General features: G+C 40.9%; 1 protein-coding gene across 2 annotated transcripts in view; it reads right to left on the bottom strand.

Annotated features, from left to right (window-relative positions):
- Positions 1-22,189, bottom strand: part of scube1 (signal peptide, CUB domain, EGF-like 1) — a 152,892-nt gene that overhangs the window by 38,966 nt on the left and 91,737 nt on the right. The window contains exons 7-8 of one of the 2 annotated variants that reach the window (XM_041780281.1): positions 20,708-20,797; positions 10,608-10,724 (exon numbers count right to left, since the gene is read on the bottom strand). In XM_041780281.1, coding sequence (XP_041636215.1) covers positions 10,608-10,724; positions 20,708-20,797 — 207 coding nt within the window. The remainder of the gene's footprint in view (positions 1-10,607; positions 10,725-20,707; positions 20,798-22,189) is intronic. The other variant, XM_041780282.1, reaches the window with a different exon arrangement.

The following is a 22,189-nucleotide window of genomic DNA, read 5'->3' as shown; positions in this document are numbered from 1 at the left end:
TCTTCACTCCAAGCCTTTCCGTGTACAAAAATGCACTTATATTTCAATATTGCATAAAAAGAACAAAAAACAATAGACACAGGAAAACATTTTGTTATAACAAATCATTTAAAATCTTTAAACTGAACTGAATTGGAGACATTACTCTTTTATTAAAAGCACGTGGCATAATAGTGCAGAAAAGCATGCTAAATGATTTAAATACATGGAAATGTGCCTTCAACTCAACTGGATTGCTACAGCATGGAAACATAAATACTGATCATTTTGTTTCCAAGATTTTCTGAAATTTCAATGCAAATCCATCAACTGTTAATGAGCAAAAAGGGTTATCACAATGATTTGGTAGAAATCTATCAACTCCCTGGTGAGTGGATGTGATCGTGTGATCATTTGCAGAAGATCAGTTTGTGTTTGTGTCTCTGTGTGTTTTAGGACTTTTCAGGTAGAGGAGGAATGCAGGCCAGTGGGAACGTGTCTCCTGTACCAATACACACTGAGACAATACACCGACCACACGCTATCCACAGAAATACACTCACACAACCTCAAATGAGCCTGAATGTGCACAAAATATAGACTTTCATGCATAATGTGTGTTAATTAACCCACAAGAACAGATGCACATATGGTCAGAACACTTATACAGTAACTCATCCAACCTTCAGCGTGAACCTTCTAATCAAACATCTGGAAACTGTTCAGAAAAAAAGCTTCTTCCCCTCTCTCCCTACGTCTCTCTCTTGCTCTCTCTCTCTTTCAGTTGTCGGCACGAGAGCCCTGTGATGGAACGCCTCCCCGGGTTGGCGTGTCTGTCATCGTGAGAGGCTGAACCGCCTCGTCTGTCAGCGCAGATGAAAGGGCGTTTATCAGACTGGTGGGTTTTAAACATGCCCTACATAGTTTATATTGAAATGATTATGATAGACAGGCACGACAGGGCACATCCCCTTGGCTTTTGAGCGAGGTAGATGCAGACAGGAAGAGAGAGAGAGAGGTGGAGAGGGATCTGTCTGTCTCTATCAGGCCTTACAGTGCCATATTAGATAAGACCACCTCACAGCGTGGCACTTATCCTGCTGCTAACTGCTACGTTCACTAAACTGCTAAATGTCGACAATTACACAGCAGTCTGTGCACAACCAGGCAAACATGGCTGTCATTACATCTACCTCCAAAGTCGACACACGAACTCACTTGCCTTGGCTTTAGCAGGAGATACTGATTATTAAAGTCACCAAAAATCACCATTTTTCCTACAAGCTTTTTTAAACCTAAACTTCAGCACAGAAGATGTAATGGCGGATTTCTTCTTCTCCAAGGACTTATAAGGCCCTATCCTGAGGCCAAAGTCTGTTGTTTATGGCATATGGCACACAGCAGGGTTGGAAACTAACTTGTCCATCTACCTGCCACTACGGTGGTCTGAAAGTGCAATACAAAAATACAAAGTCTGAAACACTTAAAAAGTTTGAAACAAATTTACATCATTTAAACATTTTTACATTCCATAAAACAAATTTACGTGTACATTTTAACAATGACGAAACAAGTTTTTATTTTACAAAACAAATGTACAAAAACTCTGATGGAAAATTACAAACTGAAACACTTTTTAAAAACTTGACAGGGATTAACAAAGTCTAATAAAAAATTACAATGTCCTGAAACACATGTAACAAAGATATTTACATTTCACAAACAAATTTAGAATAAAAAAATAGATTGAAATTTTCAAATTTATATTTTACAAAACAAATTTAAAACATGAAACATGAGCTGAGACAAATTTACAATTTGTAGAAAACTTTTACAACTTCTTGAAATGATTAAAAAATATCTTACGGAAAGGGAATGTGCCAAATGTTTCAAGCCCGAGTTTCAAGATTTGTAAAACAGTTTTAGACTGTATTTTTATATCAGACTTTGTAAATCAATTTCAAGATTTATAAATGTTTAAGACTTAGTAATTTTGTATCAGTATTAGAAAAAAACTTTTCAGGTTTTGTAAAAGTGTTTCAGACTTTGTTATTTTGTACCAGACTTTGGAAATTTGTTTCAAGATCTGTAAGTGTTCAAGTCTTTGTAATTATCAGTTTGAAATAATCAGTTTATGCAAAAAAAAAAAAAAAAAATCAGGTTTCTTGAAAGTGTTTTAGACTTTTTTATTTTGTATCAGACTTTGTGACTCTGTTTCAGATTTTGTTATAGTGTTTCAGACTTTGTACATTTGTTTCAAGTTTTGCAAAAGTGTTTTAGACTTTATAATTTTTGGATCAGACTTTATAAATAAAAGTTTTGTAGATGTGTTTCAGAATTTATTATTTTGTATGAGACTTTGTATATTTGCTTGAAGCTTTGTAAAAGTATAGCAGACCTCAGACCTCGTAATTTTTTATCAGACATTGTGAATTTGTTACAAGTTTTGTAAAAATGTTTTATTATTTATTTGTAAGAGACTCTGTATATTTGATTCAAGCTTCAAAAAGAGTTTTTTAGACGTTGTGAATTTCTTTTGGGCTTTGTAAATCTGTTTCAAGTTATGAAGGGTGGTTCAGGCTTTGTCATTCTGTATTGAATTTTGTAAATAATAAAGTCGAGTTAACTGTCTGCTTACACGTCTGGCCTCCCTGAAAACATTCTAATGTAGGGAGTGTAGCTTACATAGCTCTGTTAGCTGCGTATGCTATGTAGATAACATTTATATGAAGCTAACACAGCTAACTAGCTAAGATAGCTAAAGCTAAGCTCACAAAACAGCTATATTCTCCACATAGCAACACTTGTTTATGCTCACAATGCTAAAGGTAACTTAGCTAAAATGTCTTATATAGTGACTTTAATTCCGTAGCTGAAGTAGTTACATTAGCGTTAGCCTAAGGTAATGTAGCTTAAGTGAGCCACCTTTTGTGTAACTACTTCTAAAACAGGTCTACACATAATTTAATCCTGAATTACACCACTGACCTTTTTTCTATTTCATATTTGAAATGTTTCTTAGTCTGTAATGTTTGAAATGTGGTTATTTCATAAATATATCTGCCAGGCATTGTTTATGAACAAAGTTGAATTAAAAAACAAAATATCCAAACTGGAAATCTGTTGTACCAGCAAACTAGAGCACTTCTGTCGTAAAAAATAGAACAGTCAGTGAATGAGGTCCATTATCGGTAACATTGCAGACTTCCTGCATGCTCAGAAAGCGTACACAGAGACGTGTTGTGTGCGTGTTTTCCTGCTCGGTGTCGGGGTGATAGATTCTGATCGATGATTGCTGCCTGCTCTGTGTCTCTCAGCTCCCCTCACCACTGATCCTCACACAGGGATTTATGAAGCCCGGGGGCTGATTCACAGCCAAATTATGTGGGCGGGGCACAGCTGGACTGTACTCCTATCCATCTTCCCCACTCAACTCAGGCCCCGGAAAAAAAAAAAAAAAAAAAATGAAAAAAATGAAAAAGGCGAGGGAACTTTTCATCTCTTCACCACTGTAAATGCTGGGTTCTGTCAGGAACACAAATCACCCAGGGAGACAGAGTGGAAGTGTTTGAACCGGCTGCCGGGCTTCACGCTGACATGAGGGCAGTGGACGAGACGTTCTCCCAGCATGCAACCCTAGTCGTACACGCCTTACAGCAGACGAGTAAGCTGGAAGGGCTGCTGGAGTGAAGAATTCTCCACAGTAAGATGGGTTTTCATTTTCAGACTGCTCTGTCCACCCATGAAAAATTATTTTACCATGGTTACAGCCAGTATCCCAAAATGACATCCTTACTTTGAAATGCTAAGACCCCCAGTGGTCAAAGTGAGGATATACATGGGTTAACATGTAGCAGCAAAATACATGAAGAGGGAGTTGGACAGTGTAAATTACTATATTTGTCATCCAGTTTGGCTCTGAATTTCACAATTTCACGTTGGTTATGGTTTAAAAAATGTATTAGAGTGTGCAAAGCTTAAAAATCAAGTATCACACTGTGGATGATATGGAATATAAGTTACTCATTTGCAAAACACTAAATGAGCCTCGAGCTTAGCAGGGCTTTGATGACTTGCCCTTTGCTAACCAACTTGCTCCTCTACAGCTCCAACCTGTTGTCCATTTCTATGGTCACCCCTGACTACAAAACAACGAGGGCAAGTGAAAATGCTGACCTTTAGGGTCAACAACGCAAATGAGAAACAAACATTGCCATGGCTATGACATTTATAAAACTAGATAGGTCCCATTTCAGGGGCTGCAGCCTTTGAAGTGCCTTGTCTTTATAGCCTTTGTAGACCATCTGATCCCCATTTCTATTTCTCTCTGAATATCTCATTTCTAAGGGACACCCCTGTCTCCTAGTAGGGTCTCCAGCATTGGGGAAGCATTGAAAACAAGGTATATGGCAATCGGTCCATAGAATTGTGGATTTATTGCTTTGAATGTTTTTAATTTGGATTGCACCTTATGTTGATTGTTGTTTGTTTGTCCCTTTGTATTGCATTGTGTCTACCTTTACTGCAGCACTGAGAAGAAAAGACTGGAATTTTACTCAATCATCAGTAGTGTCTATCCTAGCATGACCAGGGGTTTTGACTTCGAAACACTAGACTCCCTCAGCCAGGCTGGCCCACCAGGTGTGATCAAGACCCAGTGTGAGTCCAATCCATTGTCCAATCAGAATTTTTGGAGTAGTGTTTTAGTTTATTTGTTGCTTTATTTTATTTGTTTTTGAGGATTATGAGCCTACTGGTGTTTATTGTCATTTTGGTGTCATTAGGGTGTAAATCCTAATCCCTGAATGGTTAGGTTTAGGGTAAGGCACTCAGGTAGGAGAAATACTGGGTTTGAGTAGAGCTAAGACTAAGATTAAGCATAGGCATGAAGTCATATGACTATAAGCCAAAGGTGAGGTTTTGACATTAAGCCCACTGACCATATGTCCAAGGGTACGTGTTGACATGAAGTCCATTGCTGATACATCTAAAGTTAGGTTTAGCCTCTATAAGGCTACGTTTCGCACTGTAGTTAAAAATGACCTGACTTTGATTTTTTGCTCATATCTGATTTTTTTCAGACAGTGTGAACAGTGCAAGTCACATTGAATCTGACCCTTTCAAATTAGATTCAGGCCACTTTTATATGTGGCTCTAAATCAGATACATACCTGATCTTTTGGAAGTTCACTGCTTTGTGAACAGGCTAACAAAACATCAGATCTGAGGAAAGATCAGAATTGCGAATTAAGGCCTGCAGTCTGAATATAGCCTATGTCCACTGACCGTATGTCCAAGGTTAGGCTTAGGCGTAAAGTCCAATGACCATACGTCTAAGGTAAGGTTTAGCTGTGAAGCCCACCGACTGTACATCCTAGTTTAGGCCTAGGCATGAAGTCCACTGATTAGGATTTAGGGTTAGTAACTATCTGATTGAGTTGAAACCATTTAGTTACATCACTCGATTTCCTGGGGGTCCACCAGCCTGTGTTTATTGGCACACTACAAAGAACCAAGAAGGCTGGACCAGATGGATCCTTCATTTTCCAGAGAAAGTATAGAGCACTTTTTGGGCACATTTGATGCTGCCCTGGAAATTGAAAAGTTTTTGATGCACTGTTGGGACATAACTGGTTTTCAAATGCTCTCTCCTCAAGATGCTATCCCTGAATTGAGACATAGCTACAGTCTCTGGCTTATTGGAAGATGAAAAACCAGCTTAAAGGTGCAGTATAGGCATAACTAGACTGGAGTAGAACATAAAATGGTTTAAGGGCAGGGAGTAAACATTGTGCGAGGTGAAGGGATAAGACAATTACTGTTGTTTGTGTTGAGCACGTTTGCTGGTTGATTGCTGTATTAAGTGCATCTGCAGCTGGATGGTGCTGTCTGTGTGAGTGTGCCATGAAAGAGAGATAGATAGAGAGAGAGAGAGAGAGAGAGAGAGAGAGAGACAGTGGCCTGCGTGGGCCTCACTGTTTAAACATCTCAAAGTTTGCCGACACGTCGTCTGCCTGCCAGGCCTGAGACAGCTCCGGCTCCAGGACTTCACACACCTACATGCCACATTCTCAAACTGCCTGACACTCATTCTGTAAACCCACATGTTCTAGATCACACACATGCACTCATACACCGTGAATATACAATTTATAGAATACACACTGCTATATTAAGCACAAACACGTCAAATAGGGATTTTGGTGAGCATTGAGTCATGTCTCTGCTGACTTATCATCACCTTGTTGCTGTGATACATCACATCTCCCTGACCATGACTGTAATGCGTGAGGTTGCACCCTCAGTGCTTCCTTTCTTCCTCTAGGTTGGCTCCGTGGAGGTCTAACCATTAACCACCACACATGTACAGAGCCTACAAAAAGTGTTCACCCCCTTTGATGTTTCACCCTTTTATTGATTTTATACATCAGTCATGGTCAATATACTTTGTCTTTTATTTTCATAAAAGTTATTTAAAAAAACTCTTTAGTGTCAAAGTGAAAACAAATTTCTGCAAAGTAATGTCATTTAAACAAAATATGTAACGTAAAATGAATGACTGCATTAAAATTTACCTCTTTTGAAGTGACTGACGTAATTCAACAGAGGTCATGCCAATTCATGCTTGTAGTCCCACAGCTGGTGAAATGGGAATCACCTGAGTGCAGTGACTGTGTCTCAGCCTCCAGTTAAACAGTATTCCTGGCCACCACTACACCATGAAGACAAAGGAACATTCTTTTGTGTTCAGAAAGCTTTATGGAAGAATGGCAAAGAGAAAGCCACTGTTGAAAAAAACATATATCAAATCTTGACAAGAGTTCGCCTAAAGGCATGAGGGAGACTCCATGGTCAAGTAGAAGAAAGTTCTTTGGTTTGATGAAACCAAAATGGAGCTTTCTGACCACCAGACAAGATGCCAACACCAAACACTGCACATCACCACAAACACACCATCCCCACTGTGAAGCACAGTGGTGGCAGCATCATGCTGTGGGGATGCTTCTCAGCAGCCAGCCCTGGAAGGGTTGTAATGGTAGACGGTAAAACAAAAAGTTGTTATAGAAATGAGAGACTTAGTGCTGTGATTGCAGCCAAAGGGGCATCTACTAAATACTAACTTGAAGGGGTTAAAGATTTATGCAGTCACTTATCCCATGTAACATATTTGTACCTAACTGAAGTTTTTTTCTGTATTATTTTTTTCCCAAAACAGCTAAATTATATTGACCATGACTGATTTAAAAAATCAATAAAAGGTTAAAACATCCAAGGGGGTGAACACTTTTAATAATAATCATACTTCATATTCTGCATAGACTTTAAAATCTATTGCTGAACCTCTCCTTTGTGGTCACATTAAGAAATACAGAGCAGTGCCTGTAAAGAAAACAGTATCTGACTCTTTGAACCCACAGGTCAGCCTCATTCATAGAGGTTGTTTGTTGAGAAGAATGCCAGAACACTATAATAGGTTTGGGATGTTTAGGCCCACGCTATGACAACTTTCTCCTCACACCATCGTTATTGACGTCACCAGAAAGCTTATGGAAGTAGAGAGACATTCAGCGACAAAATCAACAACAAGGAGCAGCAGCAAATGCAGTGACCACGGCCGGAGCTGGAGGTGAAGCGAATGGTTTGGCTCTTGATCACTCAGATACCAAACATAGCAGACTCAGGTAAACACAGAGTCCTACATGAACTATTGACCCTTCCAGCAGGCTTTCCAGTTTGTCATGCATCTAAACTCCCAGTTCATTAAATGAAACTTCTTTGTGATTGAGCACACTTCGTATTATGACAGTTTAAAAACCTCAACTGCATTATTTTTAATGCTATGGTGCAAACTCAAGCAATAGTGAATTTTTGCAATGTACACACAGACCCCACTCATTTCTTGGTACTGATGTTCCTAGGTGAATACACATCTGATCCAACACATATTATAACTGCCTTCTGTCATCTAATCTAAAGTCAAGAAAATACTCTTTAAACCAACTGTACACTTCAACAACAAACCAACTTTACACTGTAGTTGTGCAAATGTAGCTAATGTTAGCAATGCACGCAGTATTATCTACAAAAAAGACCACTATTTGGTCCTCGTTGCAGATTAAGGTTCACATTACCGAGCTGATTGTCATCACTAATTTCTTTGGTGATATGTGAACAGAACCTGACACAGCCTGTAGATCAAACTAATGCTAAACATGCTAAAAACTGTCGTTACGAGTGCTTTAAGTTCACTGTTTACATTTGATTCAAGAGAATTGTGGCAACAAGGCAGAAATCATTCAGAACAGCTACAGTGGTGACTAGTGGTGGGTTTCTCTGTTACATTTAGTGGGACAAACTTAGTAAAAAATTGAAATATACAAAAATATACAGTATTGTGCAGAAGTTTTAGGCATGTAGAGTGCTAACGGTTCTTCACAGGATGTTCCACAACCCTGGGCTGAAGAGAGGAAGAAGGGCGGTCAGTGTCGACACATTTGACATGTACGTGTGTCACTCAGCAGCCAGGGTCGAGCCTAACAGCATTTCTTTTGTCCGGCCTTTGCACCCCTGGTAATACGCCAAACAACCACCAAAACTTTTCAGGTAATTGGAACATACACACGTCAACCAGGGGGTTGTGGCAACCCTCCTACCTGCCCTAACAGTACCCTAGGCTAAGTTTAAGTGCCACATCTACCCATAACTCCGCCCTAAAACTGTGGTTTTTGTTTTGTTTTGATCAGATTATTTTCCCATGCCCTTGGTAATATACAAAGACATCCAGAGCATGACCTGGGTTGTGTAAATACTACTTCCGCCCGATGGGGCCCTCAGGTGGGTGTACTCATCAACAGCCTCAAATTTCAGCGCCTTTTATTCAGAGTTACTCTGATGACCATTCAATAGTTGTTGCTGCAACTTTGTCCTTTTTTCAACTAATACACCCATTTTTTTCCAAAGTCCACTTCAGATACCTCTCTATATATTCTAATTGATATATTTACAGTATATCTATACTTTATTTTGATTGCACTGCAAATACTTTGGTTACTCAGCAGTGGTCCATGTCACATTACTCTATTTATATTTGCAGCAGTCATTTTTTTTTGGAAGACTTCTGCTCCTTTTTTTCGTAATGCTGCTGCTTCAACCTTCAATTTCCACATACAGCGACTGCGATCTGCTGGTGAATCGTACTGCGGAGCAAATGGCTCCCTATTTAGTCTACCGGAGCAGTTCCACAGCCAGCGCTCCAGTCCGGCAGCGGCGCATCCCTGGAGCACCACCCCACTCTATTCGAGATACACTGCAGGTCTATTTTCAGCACTGGCCACTGCCAAACCGTGTCGATTCCAGTCAATCAGAAAGCTCCAAACAGGAAGTCAAGCGTAGAATCTTCTCTTTCATATTACAACAAAATGCATTAGATTAACATTACATCTCATCCTGTAGCGAAAGCAAAGGGTCACAGAGTGGTCAGTCAGTCACAGAGCTACAACGGCGCCCTTGACAAGGAAAAGTTCACTTTTGAGGACATAAAGCCAAAGAATTTTACATAAAACCACAGATCCTTTCAGCAAACATGAACCTTTTGACTTCCTAATGTAGTCATTCAATGGCAGAAGTAATATTATCACGGACTTATAACGGAAAGGATGATAAATCAACCCCAAAAGGTAAAATCATCCACTGTTGACATACTATTCCTGCGTGAACTCGCAGTTCTCCTGTGATCTCTGCCCACTGAACAGGACTGCGCACTGCTGCGCAGCGCTGTAGACATGCTACCAAAGGCAAGGTCGCTCTCTGTTGGTTGGAGCAAACCTGTGGCGCTTTGGTGCGCAACGCAGTCATCCTATGTGGAAACTGCGGTCTTGTAAGCCCACCCTGGGGACAGATAAAGTTATTTATTAGGGGTCGCGTCGATGGACTATGTCATATTGGATTTTAGCATCTTGCATGTTTCAACAGTATCACAGAGGGAACAAAATAACAGAAACTATTTTTTAAATTCCACTGTTGCCACAATTACCACCAGAAGTGAGCATAGCAATTCAGAAATGGTCAGATGTTTCTGATATTCCCTGATATTCCCTGATATTCCCACAGAATGCACCTTTAAGTGATTTCGGAGGCACTTCAAAACACCAGGCTAGAGTTAAAAACATGAAATGAGAGGCTTCCCTACCGTAAGTTCTAACATGGGGTTAAAAAAAGTTGAATTATTGTGTTGGTCCAACTATAATTATATTTTTAAAATGGTTGTAAACATGTTCATCTTTCTTAAATTGTACTAAATCAAAATTTTCAAACCACCTGGATACAGGGGCTAGAGACTGATTTACTCCTGCATGTAGATGTGTCAATCAGCCCCAAACTAGACCTGTGTTTCCTTATCAGATCCATCTGCTTGCTAACTTGCTACCAAGGTCTACAACAGGAGGGTCCACAGTAACTTGCTGAAAGGAGGCATAACAGCCACCTTCCTCCATCAAAGTATTCCAGTTAAATGCCCTTATCAAGCAACACCAACAGCACAGCTGAACTCTGCATTTCAGTGTCATATTGTCCTGTGATGAACCACCAACCAAGCTGCTGTGTTTGACTTGTTAGGTGCGTTTACTAACCTTTGCAGGTTTTCCCATCTGGCTGCAGAGTGAATCCGACAGGGCAGCTGCAGCGCACCCCTGTGGCCGTGTCTTTACATGTCCTGTCACAGCCACCGTTGTTCACCGCGCAGGTCTCTGCACACGACGGGATCGACGATGGAAAAGAAAAGAGAAAGAGGTGTTAACGTGCGGCCTCTGCTTCTGGAAGGAACCAGAGACAATGACAGTGATGCAGTGGAAACAAAGCTTCATGCAGGACAAGAATACACAATCAAATGTATCCTTGAGTTTTCTCATGGAGCTTTGTCACACACAGATGAAGAAATTACATCACAACATGACATTTTCAAGAGAGGAGACATTTAATATTAAATCCATTGGTTATGTACAGCAGTAGTCATTAAAACAAGACAAAAATCACATGACACTGTGCTGATGGAGGAGGGTGGAGAACTCTTTGGCCCAAAGGTCGCTCCTGTTTTTACAAATGTGACAAGAAATCAGTTAATACAAATAGAAAAGGTAGGGTTAAGGTAAGTAGATAGAAAAATAAAGTTAGTGCAAAGTTGAGTGCAGTAAGTCTCAAACACACTGTGGAACCGGCGTGTATATTTTCCTCCAGAAAAATGTTCTTGTACGTGGCGCAGACAAAGTTTGCTCGGACTTGTGAATATTGCCTGAGCTGATCCCAAAACAAACACGAGCTCATGGTAACTCTAGCTCACCTGCCCGGCCGCTGTTTTTTTAGCTAAGCTCAGCACACACTTTCCCGACGGGCCCGGAGAAGTGCTGAGGTGGCTGAAATTTGACGTTAACTCATGTTTGTTGAAGGGATTCAATAAAACGACACCTAATAAGGAAGTTTCACTTAGTGACTGTTCTGCTTTTGGCGGGTTTGACTTCACTTACTTCTGAGAAAATCCTGCATGGTACTGGGAAATTTTGGTCTCCTTCTTTTGGTTGAATTGAAGACTTTGCTTCATCAAATAAGTGCAGCTCAGTTCTGGCAAAGTTGGAATTCAAAGGCCTTTGCTGAACAACAGCAACATCTAAATCAAGGATGTTCCCCTCCTTCCTGGCAGCTTTTCCAATTTAATTAAAATGCCAGGATATTGTGTGCTTGGAAGAAGTGAAGAAGGGAAGCAGGAAAAGCCCTTTCAGGATGGCAAATACATCCAGATCGAGAGGTCAAGGCATTAGCATAATGCCCTTTCAGAATGCACAGTCACAAACACATCTGAGCCAACATGGCTGCTGCTTTCTATCAGGAAACAGGACGGTGTTTGTAGATTTGTTTGTGTTTCGTCATGCAGCTCCAAACAACATCAATCTCAAGGCTTTTTTTCTCCCTTTATCTCTGTTTTCTAACCGGTGTTTGTTTATCCGTCGAAGCTCTCTGTTCGTCATTTTGCCATTCTTGTCATGACTTATTTCTCTCCGTGAAGCAGGTCTGCAGCCAGATAACAAACTATGGCATTTTAAATCTGTCATGAGGGGAGAGGTTTTACAGAGCAAGGGTGAGGGAGATTTTTGTGGCGTTAAGGCTCTCAACCATCTATTAAACTCGGACATATACACAAAGATGTCACCTGATGACACTTCTGTTCACAGAGGAGAAGCATTTACTGGTGCGCCATTTTCATAGGAAGGCTGATCCATAACTAAGATATCCATAACTCTCTGAAATCAACTTTCAAGCTGTTTTGTCAGAAATGTTTAGCATTAACTGTGAGCTAGTTCAGCTGGACAACTTAAGCTGCACTGATTCATACTTGGCATGTGTCATTTTCACCATCTCCTATCACATCCATCCAAATCTGACTCTGTGGTTTCCTGACTCTACATCTACTCTGACACTGCTTTGTCAGCTTGAACTGGCAGGACAATTGAATCTTTGATACTTGTTAAAATTTTAAAAATGTAGATTTACAGTGCCTATAGAAAGTATTCAGCCCCTTGGATGTTAGACCCTTTTGTTGATTTTAAAATCAATAATGGTCAATATAATTTGGGTTTTATGAAAAAAAAAATGTTTACCAAAAAAACAAAACCCTCTTTAATGTCAAAGTGCATGGATGGATGGATGGATGCATCTATGGATGGATGGATGAAAAGATTATATAGATAAGTGGGTAGGTGGGTGGATGGATAGATGGATGGATGGATGGATGGATGATGACTATCAAGATGGATGGATGGAAAATACAGGAAAGTTGATGGATGGATGAATTGATTTTACAGAAAATAAGATGGATGATGGATGGATGCACTGATGGACAGACAAATGGATGGAGGGACAGAAAGATGGATGGATGAATGGATTGTATGGATGGATGATGGACAGATAGATGAATGGAGAGATAGATGATGACTATCAAGATGGATGAATGAATGGATGACTGATGCACTGTTGGATGGACAGACAGATGGATGGTCGTATGGATGGATGATGACTATCAAGATGGATGGATGGATAGATGGATGCTCTCATGGACGGACAGATGGATGGATGAAGTGATGGATGAATTAGATAGATAGATAGATAGATAGATAGATAGATAGATAGATAGATAGATAGATAGATAGATAGATGGATAGATAGATAACCATTGTAGCGACTTCTGGGTATTTCAATTGTGGACTGACCTCTCACTGGCATCGACTTACATTCACTTTTTAACCCTCTCTAATCTGGTGCTCCTGTAGTTGTATGTCAGAAGCCCAAAGCAGCTTCTCCATGTTTATATACATCAGCAGACCTCTGTTCCCTCCCTGGGTCTGTGTCAGATCTGTGACAGTATTGTTCATATCTTCAGACTAAGGCCGTGGGCCTGCACAGGTGTATACAGACATGTAAGAGAGCAGCCGTGACGCGGGTGGAGGTGGTGTTTATGGGTCGGGTGATTTATACTGAGTACACTGGGCCCTATCATTAGCTGAGGGTGAGCACAGTCCTGCTTAGACCCCTCTCTCTCCAGATCCCGCCCAGCCCAGCCCGAGGGCCAGACTGAGCTCAGGAACACAGACGCACCGCCAAGCCTGATTGATATGCTGGACAAGCCGCTGGTAACCCCTCTCCCCTCGGCCCCCCCTCTCCAAGCCTGTACACCTTCTGTCTAACCCTGCATATTTCTGTCCCAGCCTGCATTCTGTATGTGTGTTATGACATATTTCTGCACTTCTATGAGGGCAGGACAACACCAAAGAAGCAAAATCTAAACCTTGTGAATGCTAACCAACAAGTACTGTTTTTTGTTTGTTTGATACTAAATGATCCTCATGTGCTTTCTTTTCCATTTTTGGTAATTAGGGTGAAATAAGGAAAGAAACAGCTTTCATTTTGCTCTTTGAAAAACCACCAGACATCAGGAATTTTTTTTTTTTTTTTTTTGGTTTACCTTGCATAGAAGTCATTGAGGAATCGTCTGGTCAGCTTTTTGATTGTGGCAAAAAAAAATTGCATGATCAGATTTTCACATTTTAAATAAAAAAAATCAACAAAGAAAACAAAAACAAAAAAAAATGATTAGAGATAGAAGAAAACTGCACTCTTCCATTTTAAGAGATATTTTACTGGATGGGTTAGAAAAGTCTTGCAGCTTTGAAAAGAGCAATTTGACAACTGTCTCTCCAGAGCTTCTACTTGTGATTTGAGACATTTAGACTAAAAATCTGTGCAAAAACGTTCACTTTAGGGCAGGGGTGTCAAACTCAAGGCCGGGGGCCAAACCTGGCACAACTGTAGTGGTACAACTGTACCCAGCAGCAAGATCATAAGATCTGTCAATTATAACTGGCCCACCAGTACGAGGTCTGCAGATTGCCCCCAGTATAAACGTGTAAACTAAACCTTGATGATTTAAATCATTATTTAAATGTTGACTTTTTTTAGGCTCTTAGGCTAGACCTAAATTAAGAATCTGCAAATTGACACTCCTGGCCTAAATAGTCCAGCCCTCAGGATCTCTCAATTTCCCATTCAAATCCTCCATTAGCACTTCAGAAAATTCTTATAGCTGTCTTTTCAGTCCTAGAACTTAGCAAATCAGGTGTCTGTATGTAATTTTCTTCCTAAAGAGAAGGAACTACATATCCCACAATCCACTGCAACTCCCTTAAATCACTGCAAATAACTTATTTTCAAAATGTTCTTTCTTCACTTTTATACACTTTCAATATGTATTGTAATGTTCATATTTTTTATATTCATACTCTTATTAGGGCTAATGCATTAAGTGGAGTATGGCTTCTTCAACCTCTTTTTATATTGGCCTAATTGTAATTTGTTAAAACACCTTTGTGTGGTGTATATTGTTGTCGTCAACAGGTGAAAGCACAAGTTTGCAGGGGCGGTGAACATTTTCTTACAGCAGGCATCCCCAGTTGGTAAGAGGAACTTATCTGGGTGCTTTTCACAAACAATAGTTCCACATTCCATCTAAATGATGGCAGTAAATGGGAAAGACCGGGTCTTTCACAATTTAGCAAAGACCAGCATTGTAACATACAAAATAAACAAAAATGTAGGTGTCTGTTCAGACTCTCCATCATATGACTGATGATGTCCCACACACCTGATGCAACACACCTCTTGTGCACTTTAACCAGTTTAAATCTTAACTTTTGAGATGTCTTTAGTAAGTTTGTGATTGTGTGGAAAAGGGCAAGCAGACTGCAGCTCTCACTGTCACAGAGTAAACTGGCACGCCAGATGGATTTCCTTCACACATCCATCTGGAAAACCACTCATAGACAGCGATTGGGAAAGGGCAGAGCATTTGAAAAAAAACTCGGAGAGTGATTGGATGAACGTTCTGTCCGTCACATCTTTACGGGCCAATTAGAGCAACAAAACATGTGACCTAGCCGCCAGCAAGCTGCGCCCGTACTGAAGGAGTAAAGTCCATTAGAGCTGCATAGCACGAATCATGGCGACTGTAGACGTGACAGTCCACGACTTTTGTTGTTTTTGAAAAGAAATCAACTCACTGCTGTTCTTTGTTCTCCTTTCAACAAAGAAATGTTGTCAAGTTCTGATTAAACTGGCGCTTTAGCAGCATTCACGCTAAATTCTTCCGCCATAATTGCACTGGCCTCTTGTTGCTGCTTGCTTATGTCATGACTCTGCCGCGCCCGAAAGTACTGTCCCTCGTTGTGATTGGTCCTGTCACTTTCTAACCGGGCCCAAATGGATCAGACGGGGGCTTTGCGAGATGGAGTCACCTGTGAGACACATGGAAAGGGGCGTATCCATCTGCTTTGCAATATTAGTCACAGAGCGTTTGCTGTCTAACTCCTCAGACCCTGCATGTCAACTGAAGTTTAAGTATTTTGGTTGAAATGTTGGCCAATTTTCTGTTTGGATATTTTTGGGAATTTACTTTTAATTTTTTGAGTATTTTCATGAAAATTTACAGGATATGTTTTTTGTATATTTTGGAGAGTTTCTTTGGAAGTTTTAGTGAAATGCTTTAAATTTATTTTTTTGAACCTAATGGGACTTTTTTGGAAGGGGTGTCCTTTGAAATTTTAATCATTTTTTATGGATATTTAAGGGAATTTGTTTAGATGTTTGAAGAGTCATTTTGCTTGAATTTGGTTGAATGTATTTGCAAATGTTTGAGAATTTACTAAGACAATTAAGGGGGAATTTGCTTGAAAATGTTCAGGAATTTAAACTGAATATTTGGTTCTTTTTATTGGAATGTTTAGGCCTTATGATGAAATTTCACTGTAATGTTTGGGAGTATCAAGTCATTTGGAGGTACTATTCATAGGATTGTTTGGGAATTTTCATAGAAGTTTAAAGTAATTTCTTTGAAATTCTAGAGAATTTGTGTGGTTTTTAGAAAGGAAAATTTCCAAGAATTTTCTGTCAAAAAACAAAGTTGATGTTTTGACTAATCAAGTCTTGGTTATCCCAGATAAATTGGAGAAACTAAAAATGCATTCCAGACAAAAGCTCAAGTCTAAGGAGATTAAAGTCAGCAGGAAGACAGCACTGATCAAACATTTGACAAGTTGTTCTTGGTTTTCGCACAAAGCCAAAGAGCTCTTCTTTAACACTGATGAAAAATATGTCATAAGTTGCGTTTTGTAAATGGTTAAAAGCACAAAACCCAACAAATAAAGGGGTGAGTCACATAGCTACTGTGTTTTCTGGTCTTGTTTTCACCCAAATGAGGGCATCATCACTCTAGAAGTGACTCTGGATTGCTCTTATTAATCAGAGACTGCTGTGATGCTTTAGGATTTTAGGTAGGGCCATTCTTTTACAAAAGATGTGTGCATAAAATTGAGCATATAGTATTATTTCAGGCAGGCTATGGGGTCAAGTGCTGCCATAATTGGGATCTTATGCAAGCCCTGATCAGCTGACAGCCAGCTGATTTGTTCTCAGGACGCCTTATTTAAACTGCTCTTGCCTGGCTATGCTCTGCATGCTGCTCTTGCAGCCCTCCTCCGCCCCAGCTCCTCCTTCATTCTGCTCTGACTTTATCCATGTCATTCTGTTGTCATTGATGCTAGCTTTTTGCTGCTTCTCTCCCTGCCTAATGCTTTCCTGATCGGCATAGGGAGAGCAGTAGTGTGTGCTGTCCCTGCTTGAAGCTTTCCATGTAGGCTGATGGAGTGGTTGGGTCACTAATTGTACATAAGTTATCTCCTTTTGAGTGTTTATGAGGCGTTTTAATATAAGACGCTCCATTTAACTCTACATACACCATACTGAAAGGAGCAGGTTAAAAGTTTGCCAAACCATGACAATTTACCACCATCTTGCAGCCTGTGTGAGCGTGACAACTCGGTGCGCAGGGATTAGAATATGCCAGTAAGAAGCTGAGGAATGAGAAGGAAGACCGTGAGTATATACATGTCCGTCACACTCCTGGCATGGAAAGGCTGACCTCTGCAAACCGCTCTTTTCCATGAGAGGAGGACACATGTTCTATTGATTAAAACTGGAGAGCATGAGAGAAAATCATGTCACTGTTTACACTAAAGCATCATGCCAAGTCACAGCAAACGCTCCACTACTGTAAGAAGGTGAGAGGAGCACGATCACCTTTCAGGACTCAAAAAGATCCCTGTTTCAGCCCTGCGATGGGCACATAAATCAGCTGTCAGTCTACACGGCTCTGCTCCACAATCACGCTGCCTGGATAAACTTTATACAGAAATCAGGATAGCTCCTGAGGTGATGGTTTATTTAAAATGTATGGTTTCAGCCACTGGGTACCCCTGACTTTCACTTTTGCTCACATGTGTCCAGCATCTGGCTCTTTATTTAACAATCCACTCAATATCAGCTTCATGAAATTTCTCGGTATGGCTTTTCATCTGAACACCCACGCTCCCTCCCTCCCTGTTTCATTTCCGCCTTTCTTCTTGCCTCAGCAGCACCTTTTTTTTATGAGTGTCAGTTCCATTCATCTAGATCAGCATGTTGTCGGCAGAGACTGGAGCAGCGTATGTCAGAGGAGGCAGACAAACTGATAGCAGTGTCAAATCTAACATACTGATGCTGCTCAGGCTGTGCCAGTGCAGCGCCAGTATGGCCTCTGTGCTCTCTGCAGTCACATGCAAACACACGTGTGTGTTCAAGCACAAAGGCATGGTGGGGATACCACAGAGTAAACATTTAATTACAATAGAAATACCAACAGTTATGTGGCTCTAAGTGTTGTTACTACTAGGCTATAATCATAATGCAAAAGAGAAAAGGAGGGAGTGTTCGTTCTTCATGATTTACTGCCACAGATCGGACAAGGCTTTTGAGTGACCAGTCCATAGTTTGCCCCCCAATAAAAGCTAGGACCTGGTAAGACCCTGAACAGAATAAGCAGTTTCATTAATGGACAGATGAAAGGGTTGATGGCTTGATTGTGTATTCTATTTGACTATATGGCAGAAAAAATTGTTCAGTCCATATCAGTGTTAAAACTATGACTAAGAATATTCAGCGACAGCCTTTTTTTCATGACATAAACGGGACTAAGACTAACAAAAATAGATCTGTGATGACTAAAACTGACAAAAACTAATTTTAGTTTCCGTCAAGATGACTAAAACTAGACTGAAATGAAATATAGTTTTCGTCAGACATTCAAAATCCACGATATTTCTCCACTGTGGGTAAATCTGTCAAAAAAAATGCATCTGTAGCTATTCTGCCTCTCAGCTGTAGAAAGCAGGGACCCCAGGTTTGGCGGAGCGCATAGAACACACTACCATGACTTAGTACCAGATTTAGGCTAGAAAATAAATGCTTGGACTAAAAGTAAAGACTAAACTGTGAGAACTTTTTATGGACTAAAATTATACAATTTTTTGAGTTTTCTTTGACTAAAACATGACTACAACTATAAAGGATAGAAATGACTAAAATGTGACTAAAACTAAAATGTATTTCATCTAAAGACTGAAACTAAAACTAAAATTAAAAATAACTGCCAAAATTAACACTGGTCCATATAAGAGGCATCTGTGGTTGAGTTGTGGGGTCATCTCTTGTCTGCAAAGTCAGATGTTTAATCCCAGTTTACAAGTTGAAGTGTCCGTGGACAAGAGACTGAATCCTGAGTTGACTGCTTAAACACTCCTTCCATCTATGAAGTCATCCATCTGTCTGTTGGTCCACCTGTCCATCGAACCATGCATTTCTCAATCCATCCATCCATCCATCCATCCATCCATCCATCTTGGTAGTCATCCCCTCATCAGTCTATCAGTCCATCTGTCTGACCCCCTTTAATCTTGTTTATGATCCATCAATCCATAAACTTCTCTATCCGTCTGTCAGTCTCCCTGTCCATCTATCAATCCAGACCTCCATTCCTCCATCCATTCAATCATCTGTCTCTTGGTACATCTATCTATCCATCTCTCAGTCTATTTGTCTATCTGTCCCTCCATCCAGGGGTCTTGGTAACAATCAATCCATCCATCCCTCTGTACATCCATCCATTTTTCCATCCATCCATCCATCCATCCATCCATCCATCCATCCATCCATTGACCTTGTATTCCTTCCATTATTCCATCCATCCTTCGTGGTAGTCATCCATCTGTCTATTCACCCGTCCAACCCCCTGTCCAGTCATCTTGCTAAGGATCTATCCATCCAACCATAAACTCTTCTAGCAGTCTATCCACACAGGTATTCTCCATCCATTGATCCATCCAATATTACAACCATACATGAATCCATCTGTCAGTCCATCCGTCTGTCCATCCCTTAGTCCATCTGTCCCCCCATCCTGCTGTCTTGTTAAGGATCCATCCCTCCTTCCATTTACATATCTATTCTTTTTTTCCATCAAGCTGTCTAGGTACCAATCCATCTATCCATCCATCCATCCATCCATCCGTTCGTCTGTCCACCTGCCTATCAATCCATCCTTTTTTTCCATCCAGTCATCCATCTTGGAAGTCATCCACCTGTCTGTCAGTCCACCCGTCCGTCTGTCCATCCATTTATCAGTCCTTAAGTCCATCTATCTGTCCATCCATCCAGCCGCCTTGGTAACCATCCATTTAAAATGGAATCAACTGATTTAACACGATTGAAGTTAATGCCTTTATTAAACATATTGATGGTTAACTTAGTTAAATCTTTCATTCAGTGTTGGGAGATCTCTAAGTCCACGTCCAGCCTAGTGAAGAGTATCACCTGCACCGAACATTAACACCTTAGACTGAAGTTTTTCACCTCAACATTTTTGCTTTGGTAATGAAGTATCCTGTCTTTAACATGGGTGTTCAAAAAAGGGGGAAGGGAAAATAGAAAATGTGGAGTGGATGGTGCAACTGGGAAAGTGAATGTTAGTATTTGAGGAAAAACCTTAGAGCCATCTGAAAAGTTGGTAGGTGGGGTTAGGGAGGAAGGGTTCAAAAAGAAACAGCAAACTTTTCTCCATCACGTTAGATACTGTTGCAACAAAACCGTGACTGTGGGAGTAGACACAGTGGGCATCAAAGGTTTACAACAAAAAAAAATAGAAAGAAATAAACAAAATAAAACAGAGAGAGGAGGACGAGAAGGAACGGAGAGAAGTGGAGTCGGGGGGTACAAGCACAAGCGCCATGGCAACACATAGAAAGAGGAAGAAAAGAGTTACCCATAAGTAGCCGCCGTTTCACCCGCTTGTCCACATCAGCTACTGACGTGGCATTGAACTCAGAGCTCTCAATTGCAGCCTCATCTTTCTCTAAAACACAAGTGACAAGGGGACAAACAGTGAGCAGCAGGTTAATGAGAAGCCCAAATGACCAGACCTTCAGCCCCTCTTGGCGTTTGAGCAAAAAACACCAAAGCCAAGAAGCAAGAAGCGATGAAGAAGCGCCAAATTCCCTGTTAGAGTGTTAATCCCCAAACAAATGATAAATCCCCCAGAGCAAACAAAAGAACAAAACAAAGTAAATGAAAATGATCAGTATCAGTGTGTAGCTTAGGTAGGAAGGGTAGGTAGGAAGGCAAGTAGGTAGGGAAGGGAAGTGGGTAGAAGTTCAGGGCTTAGATTTGTCAAAAATAAAGGGAAGGGTTTCGGGGTTTTGGGGGATGGATTGGATTAAGGGAAATTTTATTTCTGATGTAGACGTTGCTGTTGTTGCCGATGGAGTTTCTGTCTTCCATATCAAACAGCCACGCTTTGTCAGCAATGATTCCCTTGCATAAGGATGGAGGAAGACGAGACAGAGAAAGAGGGAAAGGATGACCAACATTTCCAAGACTTGTTGCCTTGAATGTGGGCAAAGAGACAAAGGAAAGGGAGTGACAATGACAGGAAGAAGAAGGGAGTCTGACAGCAGAGTAATGAGCAGATGATCGAGAGGGAATGATGGACAGAAGAGAGAGAGGAATCAGTCCCATCATGGCCCACAATGGGAAAGGAATATGAAGGAAGAGAAATGGGGTTTTCAACAGGAGAGGGATGCATGCAGAGAAATCAAAAAAGCAGGAGGAGGCAGTCTGGGGCAGCGCTGGTTGCCTGTTTGTCTATGGAACACATTACAACTGGCTTTAACAGTCAACACTGGAAAAACCATGTTCCCGAAGTGGGGCAGTGGAGTCGAGGGGGGCTAAGGAAGGTGATTTGGGAGAGGGAGGAAGGTGGTTTTGGCTGTTAAGATGGCATGCATGTGGTGCTGGGGACGGCGGGTTTGATGATGGGGCTTGGAGAGGGAGGCCTGAGTCATTAGGGCCTGAATGAGCATCTCTTTGTGAATGGATGCCGTTAGCCGCAATAGGAGCAGGCTTTGATGTACAAACACAGTCCTAAGGCTGGCGGTGGTGGGGGGAGCGGGATATTGGGGTAATTAATGTCCCTTCCATTCCCGGCCCACTACCTTTTTTCTCTCTCCTCTCAGGCGCTTGATGGACAAAGTGACTCTGAAGTACACTCGGGGATGAATGGAGGCTTTCTGGTGCTCAGCTAACGGGTGAGATGTGGCTGTGTGAATGTGTGATTGTTGAATCGAATACTTGTGCATACCATGCTTTTGAGCGACTACTTGCTCGAGTGTGTGAAAAAATCTGGAGATAAAAATGCGAGAGTGAGACAGGTTGAGAAGGGGAGAGAAGTACCACAGGCCCACTGGCT

This window comes from Cheilinus undulatus, linkage group 23, assembly GCF_018320785.1.
Source record: "Cheilinus undulatus linkage group 23, ASM1832078v1, whole genome shotgun sequence".
Taxonomy (NCBI): Eukaryota; Metazoa; Chordata; class Actinopteri; order Labriformes; family Labridae; genus Cheilinus; species Cheilinus undulatus.
Note: the sequence above shows the minus strand (reverse complement) of the source record. Positions and strands in the feature narration are given on the sequence as shown.